The sequence below is a fragment of the Rutilus rutilus genome (genome assembly GCF_951802725.1).
Source record: "Rutilus rutilus genome assembly, chromosome: 7".
Classification (NCBI taxonomy): Eukaryota; Metazoa; Chordata; class Actinopteri; order Cypriniformes; family Leuciscidae; genus Rutilus; species Rutilus rutilus.
In genome coordinates, this window is record NC_140221.1 from 29,170,885 (window position 1) to 29,185,137 (window position 14,253).

The 14,253-nt window shown below is 38.3% G+C and overlaps 1 protein-coding gene across 1 annotated transcript; it reads right to left on the bottom strand.

Annotated features, from left to right (window-relative positions):
• Positions 1-730: 730 nt before the first annotated feature.
• On the bottom strand, positions 731-13,699 carry LOC311294057 (myosin heavy chain, fast skeletal muscle-like). The gene is made up of 41 exons (XM_084414709.1): positions 13,505-13,699; positions 13,335-13,370; positions 12,134-12,352; positions 11,896-12,039; positions 11,654-11,810; positions 11,520-11,547; positions 11,246-11,348; positions 10,988-11,080; positions 10,803-10,866; positions 10,611-10,709; positions 10,427-10,530; positions 10,206-10,344; positions 9,857-9,975; positions 9,620-9,769; positions 9,362-9,532; positions 8,969-9,269; positions 8,805-8,869; positions 8,622-8,709; positions 8,406-8,523; positions 8,201-8,324; positions 7,959-8,095; positions 7,615-7,870; positions 7,282-7,524; positions 6,999-7,175; positions 6,766-6,911; positions 6,586-6,676; positions 6,112-6,501; positions 4,986-5,112; positions 4,340-4,458; positions 4,051-4,247; positions 3,784-3,967; positions 3,513-3,678; positions 2,924-3,048; positions 2,495-2,803; positions 2,161-2,364; positions 1,953-2,078; positions 1,691-1,861; positions 1,502-1,606; positions 1,283-1,378; positions 1,050-1,181; positions 731-844 (listed from the first exon to the last, which is right to left on the bottom strand). The coding sequence occupies exons 3-41, from the start codon at positions 12,338-12,340 to the stop codon at positions 830-832; spliced, it is 5,790 nt and encodes a 1,929-aa protein (XP_084270835.1). The 5' UTR covers positions 12,341-12,352; positions 13,335-13,370; positions 13,505-13,699; the 3' UTR covers positions 731-829.
• Between the last annotated feature and the right edge of the window lie 554 nt (positions 13,700-14,253).

A 14,253-nucleotide genomic window follows, 5' to 3' on the forward strand; every position in this document is an offset into this window, starting at 1 on the left:
ATAGTTACCTCTTGGGCACTGTTCAGGGGTGTTTCTATTTAGGACATTTGGAGCTGGGCATCACCGCAAACATTTGCGAGATATTAAATACTGAATGTGACTGAGCCATCTCTGGCTCATTCAGTGCTTAGTGTGGGAGCGTTGTGTGATACATCATAGTACTCCACACGTGTCAGTCACTCATATTTTTGTATTTCAGAAAAACACCTTGTTGCTTGTTCATTATAGGGTATTATATTATAAATGCATGCATTATATTATAAATTAATTAAATTATATTACATTACATTATATTAAATATAATAATTATAATAAATATATATATATAAAATTTATATTATAATATAATATAATATAATTTAATGAAAATTATAAATGTGACTTTTTCCAGGTATTATATTTACTTTTTAGATCTCTGGATCATCTGTAGAGGCTTAATTGTGCTAACTGGAAGGCTAGTTCACAGAATATTGCAATAGTCAATGACATCAGTCCAGGGTGGAAACTTTATAGCAGAAATGTTTGAGCGAATGCATTCAGTAAACATGAGAAATCAATTTTATAAAACCTTTTGAACTTTTATGGAACCTTTAAAAGTTCAAATTTGGATTCAAGACACTCCTGATACTCAGCACACTTGTGATGTGAATAATAAGGTTTAATGTAATCATACAGATCAGATATTAGTGTTGTAATAGTGTATCTTGTTGAAAAATCACACAAAGGCTAATTATTTGCTGAAATAAACAGGTTTATTAAGAAAGGTACTTTTACATTAAACATTCATATTATATGACTTCAGTAAATGCTCCTTTCAAGTGTTAAAGATTCATTCTTCTTTGACCTGGGAAAGAAGGAAGAGTTAAACATTAGTCTTATTAACAAAAATGTTCTTCACTTTACATAATGAAGAGAATACAGATGTGCAAATGTCAGACAGGATATGTAACATCAGCAAAATGCAATTATTATAGTTCCAGGTAGTTCATGTATTTGGATAAACAAGTTGAATAAATAATGCAAAAAAAAACTCATCTATTTAGTCTAACCTTTCCAGAATCACGGCTCTTTACTCTGAGCTTGTTGACCTGAGACTCAGAAATGTCAGCACGCTCCTCAGCCTCCTCAAGCTCATGCTGCACCTTCCTCAACTTGGACAGGTGAGCATTGCCTTGCTCCTCCTAAAGTTTTTTTTTATATGGTTCATGTATCACGTTTCATCAAATTAGCATTCCAATATAAATAATTACAGTGTCAAAATGTTCTATTCGATTTTACATACCGCCTCTTCAGACTGCCTCTTGTAGACTTTGACCTTCAGCTGCAGTTTGTCAACCAAATCCTGGAGTCTGGTGATGTTCTTCTTGTCCTCATCAGTCTTCAAAAAATACACATTTACAAAATTAAGCATTGATCCTTTACTAAAAATAGGCATTGTCAGTACATACACTGTTATACAGACTCTTTTGTCTGAACAAACTTGTGAGGAATATGGTCATACCTGATAAGTGAGCTCTTTCACTCTCCTCTCATATTTGCGGACACCTTTAACAGCATCAGCTCCACGTCTCTGCTCAGCTTCAACTTCAGCCTCAAGCTCACGGACCTAAAGAACATATTATTTTTATTCAAATAAATAAAAATATAACATACTTCACTTTGCCCATATCTTAACTATAAAGAGGCTTACTCTGGACTCCAACTTCTGGAGTTGTTTCTTTCCTCCTTTCATGGCCAGATTCTCAGCCTCATCCAGACGGTGCTGCAGGTCCTTCACTGTGACCTCCAGATTCTTCTTCATCCTCTCAAGGTGAGAACTGGTGTCCTGCTCCTTCTTCAGCTCTTCTGCCATCATTGCAGCCTTTTGCATTAATACAGAAAGTCATTAGTCATTTTTGACGTAAAATGTACGTAAGCGTCTTATGAAACATTTGGCAGCTACTGTTGCTCACATCAGTGATGGCCTTCTTGGCCTTCTCCTCTGCATTTCTGGCTTCCTGTACAGTGTCATCAACTTCACTCTGGACATGAACAAGGTCAGCCTCAAGCTTCTTCTTGGTGTTTAGGAGACTTGTGTTCTACAAAAGGGAAAGCAACAGTTTGAACATTTTGAAAGATGCTCTCAATTCCCTTAATTTCAGGGAAACAATATGCCCTTACCTGAGAGTGCAGCAGCCCAACACGCTCACTGATATCCACCAGCTCTTGTTCAGCCACTTTGCGGCCTCTCTCTGTCTGCTCCAGAGCAGCTCTCAGCTCCTCAATCTCAGACTGCATCAGAGTGTTTCTGCGCTCCACCATGGCCACCTGCTCCTTCATGTCTTCCTGTCCTCTCTGGGCATCATCAAGGTGCAGCTGGGCATCCTGAACATAACAATAGCTTTAGAATGAGCTTTCGATGTGATTTCTGCTAGGCTGTACTTACCATATGTTAGATTATTTAAAAAAAATATGAATGCATCCTGAAGTCAAAAAGAAGAATTCCTATGCATACCTTGAGTTGTCCCTGAACGTTCCTGAGCTGCTTCTGGGCCTCAGCAGCCTGGCGATTGGAGTGGCTCAGCTGAATCTCCATCTCATTAAGGTCTCCCTCCATCTTTTTCTTGATTCTCAGGGCATCATTCCTGCTCCTGACTTCAGAGTCCAGAGTGCCCTGCATGGATTCAATGACTCTCTGGCTGTTCCTCTTGATCTGCTCCATCTCCTCATCCTTCTCTGCAAGCTTCCTGTCAACCTCTCCCTTGATCTGGTTTAGCTCAAGCTGGACACGAAGAATCTTGGACTCCTCATGCTCCAGTGTACCCTATGAAAAATAAAACAACATTTAAATATAAGAATGAAAATACACACAGTGTATTGATGAATACAACAACACTGTATGATGGTTCTAGCAAGAATTCCATATTGATCTCCAGATACTCACTTCAGCCTCTTCCAGGGCGGTCTGAATCTCTGACTTCTCAGTCTCCACTGTCTTCTTGGCCTTTTCCAGCTCATGGATGCTCTTACCAGTCTCACCTAACTGCTCTGTCAGATCTGAAATTTCCTCTATAGAGAGAAAAACATATAATATGTATCATAATGCACACGTGCTTACTTTTTAATGTTCACTGAGAATTAGAACATTTAAAGGGATAGTTCACCCAAAAATGAAAATGTTATCATTAATTAATTACTCACCCTCATGTCATTACAAACCCGTAAGACTTTCGTTCATCTTTGGAACACAAATGAAGATCTTTTTGATGAAATTTGAAAGCTTTCTGTCCCTCCATAGACAGCTACATTGATTCTTTGACACTTACAAAAATGTTATAAAGAGATCATAAAACTAATCCATATGAATTGAGCTCTCAGATTTCATCAAAAAGATCTTAATTTGTGTTCCAAAGATGAACAAAAGTCTCACGAGTTTGGAACGACATGAGGGTCAGTAGTTAGTAAAAGAATTTTCATTTTGGGTGAACAATCCCTTTACGTTTTTTTTTCTAATTTAACGGTTTCATTCTTACGCTGCAGATTCTTGTTCTCTCTCTTGAGGGTCTCCAGCTGATCCAGGCTCTCCTCATAGGAGTTCTTCATCTTGAACAGTTCAGTGCTGAGTGAACGAGCCTCTTTCTGGGCACCTTCCAGCTCGGCCTGACCTTCCTCATATTTCTGCTTCCATTCTGCCAGGACCTTGGGTGGAGATATTTTAGGATAGAGTTTGTTTAAAAACTGTTGAACAAAGCCAATTCCAGCAATACTTTACAAAGAGAATATAATATGACTAAAACTGTTTACCTTGTCGAAGTTCTTCTGCTTCTTGTCAAGGTTGGCAGCCAAACCATTGGCTCTCTCCACATCGATCATGAGGTCCTCCACCTCACCCTGGAGTCTCTGTTTGGTCTTCTCCAGAGATGCACATTTGGAGTTTACGGCCTCAACTTGTTCCTCTGCCTCTTGCAGACGCTGAGCCAGCTTCTTCCTGTTAAGTAATAGACATTATTTTGAATTCTTATCTATAAAATAGCTGTGAGAGTTAGGAATATTATACAATAATATACATACTTGGACTCTTCAAGCTCCTCAGTGCGCTGGATGGCATCAGTTTCATATTTGGTTCTCCACTGAGCAACCTCACTGTTGGCCTTTGACATTCCCCGCTGCAGCTCAGCCTTTGCCTCCTGCTCTTCCTCAAACTGCTCACGGAGCAGGTCGCAGTCATGACGGGCTGATTGCACAGCATGGGCCAGTGCGTTCTTAGCCTAAGGGACAAAGTCGCATAATATTATTGTATTATTGTCTCTTCAGTAAAGTAACTGACAAGTATGTGCATGAATTGATTATGCTGTATTACCTTAACCTCCTCTTCAATATGCCTCTTAAGCTCCTCAATTTGCTGAGTGGAAGCTTGTTTGCCTCTGGTGAGCTGAGAAACCAGAGCCTCCTTCTCCTCCAGCTGACGGCCAAACTCACCTGTATAGATTTAGATTCACTGTGTCAGACTTTTCTATGTATCTCTCAGTTTATTTAAAAACAAATAGATGTAAGATTGCATCATTGTTACAGTCAGAAATTTACAGCTGAACAATCTTAATACACTATTATTTTTTAATAAGTATTTTTGATAATTATTGTTAATTATTATTACATATAATTAGTACAATAAGTGTATGCGTATTTGGCGTGCTGTCCGGGGAGAGGGCTCCGAGCTCGGAGTTAGGCCCGAACCCAGAGTACTCCCCCCAGTTGGTAAGTGTAGATGGAACTGGAAGTGAGGAGATGGGGTGGAGGAGGGATGCTGACAAACTTTCAATGAACAGAGATAGGTCTGCTGTGAATTTATACTCTGTCATTGAGTTGATTACTGATTAATCTCCAGCTGTGCATAATTTGGTTAATTATCTGAACCTGCTCCTCCCGAACTTTGTTAATAAAACATCATTTAATTTCTTTTGATATAATATTAATTTAAAAGTTATAAGTTAATATTCATGAGTTACCATTTTCAGTTTGAAATCTTGCACTTTGAGTACTGAGATCATTTAACTGACGAATGTTCTCGTCATTCTTCGACTTAATTTCACTAAGTTGGTCCTCAAGTGTGCGGCACATCTTCTCAAGATTGCCCTGCAAATACAAAAGTCATTAGATATTTTAAATAACTTCAAGACCTGTTGTATGTGACCCGTGCTGGCAAAATGAGTCACAATGAGCACATTTTCAAAAATGAGTAATTGTTATTTACTTTTATTCTTATAAAAAATCCTTCATGTATGATGTATGATTTGTTGGAATCAGACAAAAAAGGACTACGCTACACCTATTTGAAGTCAGCAAAGTATATTTTGAGAAAAATCTAGTTAAAGTTTTCTGAAGGATCCAAAACAAAATCACCTAGCAACCATACCTTAAAATCCATGGTAATACCACCAAATTTGGCACACACCAAATCAAAACCAAATATCTATAGGAAAAATATATATTAAAAATGTTTCCATGATACCACAATTGTTTGAATAACATTAATGAGACAGCAGCCTGTATATTGAGACCTACTGTAGAGCACGTATCTAATATAATGTTACATAGCAGATGTTTTTCCCCAACAGTTAACCAAACGTTCACTTAAGGCATAACATATAAGGTTTGCGTTAATATTCGCCAAGACAGATATTTTGAAATACTGCAATTCTGTGGACATGTGTATTTTGGGATTGCGTGCTGTCTGAGAGGCGTCTTTCTGCTTTGTGTTGATCTGTCAGTCAGTGCAAGTAAGATCATTTTGTTTACATCAGCATGAGTTTAAAAATCATATTTCATTGGTTCAGACTTAAGTCATCGAGAATTCACTATGAATATTAAAACTTGTGCTGAGGGGAAGCACCAGTCGTTGAGAAGCGAGTAAAGAAAAATGGCAATTTTTCATGGATTATTAGAACAAAGGAAAGATTTAGGAAGGTACACCTCTCAGAAAACATAAAAATAAAGATCATTTTAGATGTTTAATTACTATTTGGAGCATTGGGATCTAAATTTACATATGCCCGTAGCTCGAAATTAGCACATGCGTATTCCGACTCATTTTGCCAGCATGGGTCACATATATTCTTTAGAATATTTCCCAACCTTTGCTTTGGCAACAGCCTCCATGTTGCTGGAAAGATCATCGATCTCCATTTTGAATTCGCTCTTCTCTTTCTCAAGCTTCTGCTTGACACGCTGCAGGTTGTCGATTTGCTCTCCCAGCTCAGCCACACTGTCTGCCTGCTTCTTGCGGAGGGCACCAGCAGTAGCTTCATGCTGGAGGGTGGACTCTTCAAGATCACGACGCAGCTTCTGGAATTCAGCTTCACGCTTCTTATTCATCTCAATCTGAGCAGAAGTGGCTCCTCCAGCCTCCTCAAGCCTCTCACTGATCTCCTCAAGTTCCCTGGAGAGATCAGCTCTCTGCTTCTCAACCTTGGCACGAGCAGCGCGCTCAGCCTCGATCTCTTCCTCCAGTTCCTCAATGCGGGCCTATGGTGGTAAGTAGTTAATTTGATTTTTGGTTATCTGTATTTGATCATAATGATGTAAAGTTTTAAACAAATCTCAAAATACCTGAAGCTCCTTGATTTTCTTCTGGAGTTGAGCACCTAGAGATTGTTCATCTTCAATCTTGCTGAGCAGCTGACTTGTTTCAAAGTCTTTCCTGTTCAACAATAAGTAGTTGTAAAAAAAAAAAACATAACACAACAATACAAATTTTCAATGTTTTCAAAGATTTCCTGCTTAAATTACTTTTTTATTTTCTCATCAGATTGCTGCTTGTCATTCTCCAGGTCCATGACGGACTCTTGGGATAATTTCAGGTCTCCTTCAAGCTTTCTCTTGGTTCTCTCCAGGTCCATGCGGAGCTTCTTCTCTTGTTCAAGGGAACCCTCAAGCTACAGGACAATGATATATAAATATGTTCACAGCAGAAAACAGTTGATTTGATGAATTAATATAATTAATTTACATAATCAACTCACATCATCAACTTGCTGCTCAAGCTTTGTCTTGGATTTGGTCAGGGTGTTGACTTTGTCCTCCTCAGCCTGAAGATCATCCAGTGTCTGCTGATGTGCCTCTTGGAGGGCTTTCTTCTCCTTCGTAACCTTAGCAATGCTCTCATCCTGAGCTGCCATTTCCTCAGTCAAGTTCTTGACCTGTAGGATTTTTTGTTCCAAGTAAACTTAAATATTACAATTCATATTCTATATCAATATATAAAATAGAGATTAAATCTAATCTTAAACCAACTCAATCTCTAACCTTATTCTCAGTGGCATGTTTCTCCTTCTCCACTTTAGCCAAGGTGAGCTCCAGGTCATCAATGTCTTTCTTCAGCTCAGAGCACTCATCCTCCAGTTTCCTCTTCTTGGCTGTCAGTTCAGCATTGATTTCTTCCTCATCCTCCAGTCTCTCAGTTGTCTCCTTGAGTTTAGCTTCAAGCTGGATTTTGCTTTTAATCAGACCCTCACACCTCTCCTCAGCATCTGAGAGACCCTCAGATTCCTGTTAGTAAAATAGATTGCTATTTCATTGGAAACAACCTTGCTCATTTTTAATGTAGCCAAAATTCAGTTCATTATAAAATATACTCACAGATGCTACTTGCAGCTGCAGATCATTTTTCTCTTGCAGCAGTGCTACCATCTTCTCTTCAAGCTCCTTCTTTCTGGCTTCAGCCTTAACCAAAGCCTCTTTGCATTTTGTATAGTCCTCTTTCATGTTTGCCAGCTCCTTCTCAGTCTCTGCACTCTGAAGAAGAGGCTTAATCTTGTAATAAACCTTCATCCATGGCCAGTGTTTGACATTCATGAATGAACGGATGTTGTATTGGATGGTGTAAATCGACTCCCTGTGAATAATTCATCATTAAATGGCATAATCATCATTAAGTTTGCACAGTTATCATTGATGTCATCTTTACTCATGACAATAATCACCTCCTCTCCGTCATTTTCACATACTCCCTCCTCATCACGTAGCCACGACAGAGAGCCTGAGTCATTGTGACCAGAGCAGCCAGTTTCTCATCACGCATCTCCTCAAGAACACCCAGAAGACCAGCTTTGAAGAACACCTGAATTTATGTAAAACAGTAAATCAAAATATATTGATTTAAACTCTATAAGCTAAATGACCATGATTACTGAATCTTTGAAATTTGTAAAGCTAAATAATGAACCTTTGTATGTCCAAATCTGTAGTCGTCATGATTAATGTCGATGGATCCCAGGAGTTTCTCACAGGCCTTCTTGTTATCCATAAACTGTCCCTCTGGGATAACAGCGGCATTCAGCACCTTGTATCTGTGGAAAATGTATCAAAATTCTTCATATCTTTTGATTAGGAGCCTCCTAGGAAATGTTGTTTTCATGTGGTCCCATTACCTCTGCTTAAAGTCACCATACTGGATTCTGCTGGGGAAGCCCTTTGTGCAGATTCTGATACCCTCCAGAACACCGTTACACCTCAGCTGGTGGATAACCAGGAAGTTCTCCATGAGACCTATAACGAACAGTTTACATCATGAACTTGGTAAATTAACTTCATCATATATATTGAGAACCAAAATATCTGTAAAAAAATTTGTTTTAATACTTTACCTGGAGTCTTGGACTCATTAGGAATCAGGCAACGCACAAAGTGAGGGTGAGTGGCCCTCAAGTTGGTCATGAGTTTGCCCAAGTTCTCCTGTGGAGAAAAGAAAAAGGTTGGCATGCTTTGTAGTTCTTTTTTTTTTTTTTTTAAATAAAGCAATATTGCTGTGATGTCATCTCTATACATACCCTGAACTGGGAGGACACAGTCTGCATGGAGCCACCCTTCTTCTTGCCTCCTTTTTTAGTAGTATCTATTGAGATAAAAATACAAAGGAACATGTATAAATGCAAAAACAAAAAAGAAAGTTCAAAACTGAATCAAAGTCTTGTTAAATAGATTTGTTCTTTACCCTCAACAACAGGTGGGTAGAGAGTAGCCAGCAGTTTGACAGAAGACTTCTGGTACAGCAGCAGAACAGAATCATTCAGTGGATCCTTGTTCTTGTCCAGCCAGCCAGTGACATTGTAGTCCACAGTTCCAGCGTAGTGAACCAGGGAGAAGTGGGCTTCAGCCTTGCCTTTGGCAGGCTTTGGTTTCTCGAAAGCTTTGTTCTTGCCAAGATGCTGATCATATAGCTTGTTCTTGAAGGAAGCGTCTGAAGCCTTGGGGAACATGCACTCCTCTTCAAGGATGGAGAAGATACCCATGGGCTGTTTATAAAAGAATGTTGTTTATTATCAAAAATAGGAGATTTTGAGAATAGGATCAATGGAAATTAATAAATTCATAAACCATTGTTAACCTTCTCAATGAGCTCAATGCAAGAAGCCAAGTCCATGCCGAAGTCAATGAACTCCCAAACAATGCCCTCCTTCTTGTACTCCTCTTGCTCCAGCACAAACATGGTGTGGTTGAAAAACTGTTGCAGTTTCTCATTGGTGAAGTTGATACACAGCTGCTCCATGCTGTTGTACTAGAGGACAAAAAATGACTGAAACATTTACTACCTTCTGAATATCATTCATTTTGACATAAAAAGAGATAAAATAATCATTCTTACATCAAAGATCTCAAAGCCTGCAATATCCAACACGCCAATGTAGAAATTTCTTTGTTGTTTTGTGTCCAACATCTGGTTGATACGAATGACCATCCACAAGAACATCCTCTCATAGATAGATTTGGCCAAGGCGCTAACAGAGTTGTACACCTGTACGTAGAATAGAGTGGATATTTTATTCTGCTTCTGCAGTAATTAGCCAGAACTTTACATGGCATGCTGGAAATGTTACTATACCTGTTGCACGGTCTGGCCTTTGGTCACATACTCATTTCCGACCTTGACTCTGGGGTAGCACAAACCCTTCAGCATGTCAGCAGAGTTCAAACCCAGAAGGTAGGCGATTTTGTCAGCCTCTGTTAAATACATTTTTAAATAAATTATCTTTGCTCTATAGAGTCTTTTGTGTAAAATTATAATAAATCAGGCACTAGGTACTTTCCCTTTCCCTTTCGTTTTTAGATTTATTGATATGCACACAACTTCTAGTTTATATTTATACTAAACATTTTATACACAGTTTCTGTTATCAGCAAAGTCAGTGCAATGGTTACTATTTTAAAGCCCAGGATAACACAAGTCTCACCCTCTGTGCCATCAGGCTCAGCCTGCTCCTCACGCTGCTTCTGCTTGAACTTCATGTTGCCATGATGCAGCACAGCTCCAGTGAACTTGTAGATGCCCACTTTATCCTCACTTGTGAAACCAAGAATGTCAATAGCGTCCTGTAAATTACAGAGAATAATAAAATATATGATTTGCCATATTTATATAGAATATGTCAATATTCAAATAGCAATGACTCACATCAGTAGCATCCAGCTCAACTTTATCATCAATGCTGGCCACTGTGATCTGACCCTGACTGCACATGGGGAAGTCATAGGGGTTGGTGGTGATGAGCGCCATTTCTGTAAAATACACAGCATTTATGAAAGAGCATCTTACAATATTATCTGAAACACTGAATGAATGAAATATGTGCATTTACCAACAATCTCAGGCTTATGGTTGGTCATCATCTGGAAGAAGATATGGTAGCCTCTCTCATCTGGAAGCTGGAATGACACTCTAGACTTCTCCAGCAGATCTGTTGAGAGAATGTACTTGAGTCACAAGCATCTGAAGAGTGACAGACAAAGACAACTGTTCAGGATGGATCAATTAAATCATGTCCACCTACATGTCTCAATGTCAGCACTAGCCAGTTTTCCAGTGGTGCCGAAATGAATTCTGATGAATTTACCCTGTTTAAATCATAATAGCATAATACATAAATAATAATTATTATAATCTCTTTATAACTCTGTACAGTCAAATTTAACACAACTGACCATCTGTACTGTAAATAAACAGTGGTTAACTTACAAAACGAGAGGAGTTGTCATTTCTCACAGTCTTGGCATTACCATAAGACTCAAGCAGAGGGTTGGCAGCAATGATCTGGTCCTCAAGAGAGCCCTGTGATGTTTGAAGGGTTTTCATTTATTTTCAATTGTTTTTCTATTTCATGACTAAACACAATTTATAGGCATTTCACAAATTCACATATCGTTTAGTTTGTGAGATGAGTGTAAATCATCATCTTTTAAAATAATATATATGACATAGTTTTGTATCTCGTACCTTTATTTTACTGGCCTCTTTCTTGACACCTGACACTGCAACTGTGGCAAAGTACTGGATGACACGTTTGGTGTTCACAGTCTTTCCAGCACCAGATTCTCCACTGGTTCATAAGAGATTAGAAGACAGAAGATTGAAAGACATGTAGACTTTTCAAAGTATATTCAATCTTTGTTCAGTCTTAAATTCTATTTTGTAAATATCTCCATAAAATTTCCGTCTATGTTATACTTTTCATTTTTGTCATGGTCTGAAATTAAATGAAAATACTTACGTAATTAGGACAGACTGGTTTTCTCTATCTGTTGATTGAAATGTTTTAAATATCCGGTAAATATTTATTATATTAACAGCAACATCTAATTCATCTTAATGAATTATATAGCATTCAATTCCATAATGTCCTACCACACTGCATGAACTGATATGCGTTGTCAGAGACAGAGAAGATGTGGGGTGGGGCCTCCATACGCTTTTTGCCTCTGTAGGCAGACACCACTTCTGAATCATACACTGGGAGCCACTTGTAGGGGTTCACAGTTGCGCAGAAGAGTCCGGAGTAGGTCTGAAATGAGCAGAGACATGGTCAGATTGCAACAACACAGACAAAATTAACTTAAATGCTTTTTTTATGTTGTTTCAGAACTTACGTAGATCATCCATGCAGCATAACGCTCTTTGAGGTTATACAGCACAGAGGCTTCATTGAGATGGGTCATCATGGCCATGTCCTCAATCTTGTCATACTTGGGAGGATTCATTGGGTAGACATCTTCTTCCTTAGCAACTCTCTCCTATAAATTTGATAAATTAGATATTAGATATAAAAGAAAACAATGTAATAAGTAATTTAATGAGCATCTACATGAAATGGAAATTCAAATTTACCTCCTTAGTGTCAAGCAAAACAACTGTGACTTTGCCACCGTCTTTGCTCTTGATTGTTCCCTTGAGGTACAACTCTTTGACATCAACCACATAGCAGGCAGCCTTGGCATCAAACGGTTTGGCCTGAGCCTCCATTCTCTCCCTCTCAGGCTTACGAAGGTAAATGGCAGCTTTGCCATAAGCGGCCATCTCCGCGTCTGTACTCATGGTGACGGCTTACTAAAGAGAGACTTATCCATTACAAATTTCATAAATATTCAACAAAGGCAAGACACATAAAATATAAAACACAGGAATTGTGTTAGGAAAGAGGCATATTCCTAAGTGTAGGCTTACACATGAATACAGACACATAAAACAATACTACGTTTAGACAGAAAGCAAGAAGCAGATAAGGGGCCCATTAATGGCAAAAATGTTGATTGAATATGTCTTTCTGGTGATGAAATTGAAATGCTGGTGTCAGGGGATGGCACATACAGTACAATACGAATTGTGGCATATATGAAGTTTCAGGACAATACAGAGATTTTCACTGCCGACTATGAGTCTCACTTGTGGTCTCTCTGCCTGAGTGCATCCTCCTGCTACGAGTATGTATGAAACAGACAAATATTTCCTGACAAATATTAAGAAATTTCTGTCACAGATTTGGTTTCATTATATTAACTTTTCTAATGATTTATATTTATGCAAATCTCATGATGGATTATGATAGCAACACTGCATCCCAAGTTTGAATTTAATCAGACAGACCATCAGTTCTGTAGTTTGAACCAATTTCATGTTTTGCTCTATTATAGCATCATCAATTGGACCTTTCCCGCTTCTTTTTCTGTTTCCTCAGTCTGAGTCTGCACAGAAATGTGTCAAATGTCCTCTGCATTTGGCCCAAATTTGTATAACTTTCCCACAAGGGGTTCTATGGGCTCTCATAGACTCAAAAGTGGAAGAAGAAAAACAGAATACAATACAACACAATAAAAGCGAATACAATAGGTGGTATATTTGGCACCAACATAAAGGGTCAATGGGACCCCTTCCTTAAATTAATCTTACTAATACATTTTAAACACATTTCTTTGTAAATAAATTACAGGTTTTTAAAAACAGCATGCTTCACCAGTTTTCATCTATAATACAGACTATAACAACTGTTTTCCTCTATCCTATCCACACACTGAATCATAAACTCACTTGCCTTTTGTCCTTGAGACCAGATGAAATGTTCACTACCCTTGGATAAAAAAAAAAAAAAAAAATCAATTTATTAAAATGTATTAATATAAATAAAAACACAATTACTTTGAGTACAGACACATAAGTGATGATGTTAAATTCCTTTCAGTCACAGTCAGCACAGGCTCTTACCACTTGATGGAACTTCTCTTCTCTGCATCTCTTCTCTTGGCTTTTATAGAAGTTGATCATGCACACTAAGCAGAATCTATACATGGGCAGCCTCATATATTTTGATATATGATGACCTTTCTTGACCCGTTTTTTTTTACCCATGAGCTTTCTTGACACAAGAAATGTATGGACAGACTAGCAGACATCCTACCTAATGAAATCAGTTATAAGTCAAACCTTTATTGCTTTAAAATATATGGGTCACAGCTTCCATCTCAAAGTGCATGTGTATTATAATTATTTATTTTTAGTCTATTAATATCTTACTTTGACATATGACACACACTGGAGTAAATAAATCCTTTTTTGGGGTAAGGGTACATTCAGTCACCCCCAACCCCCCCCCCCCCCCCCCCCCCCCCCCATCACCACCACCACCACCACCCCACCCCACCCCACCCCCACCCCCTTTTTTGAATCAGAAAACATTTCACCTTTTCACCCATGGAAGTTCTTGTAGAAGGCTAATATGGCAGCAATTGGGCTAAACAATAAAATATGTTACAGACCTGATAAGATATATTGTTCAAGAATATAGAAAAACACTGTAAAATATGTCTAATACAGTGAATACACACAACAAGTGTCAGGTTTTCTTTGTAGAAGAAAGCCAGTAGTGATAAAAATGGCACATTCCCATCCAGCAAAAATCACTTTGTTATAATTTCTGCAAACATTCAAAGATTGTAGACATTTCTTGGTCTTCA

Bases quoted from the DNA above. Each gene is read 5' to 3' on its own strand.
- LOC311294057 (XM_084414709.1), bottom strand. From the start codon at position 12,340: ATGAGTACAGACGCGGAGATGGCCGCTTATGGCAAAGCTGCCATTTAC. The intron at 4,459-4,985 runs GTAACTCATGAA...AAATCTATACAG, and splicing joins AAGATTTCAAACTGAAAATG to GTGAGTTTGGCCGTCAGCTG. The intron at 1,862-1,952 runs GTGAGCAACAGT...TTAATGCAAAAG, and splicing joins CCAAGAAGGCCATCACTGAT to GCTGCAATGATGGCAGAAGA.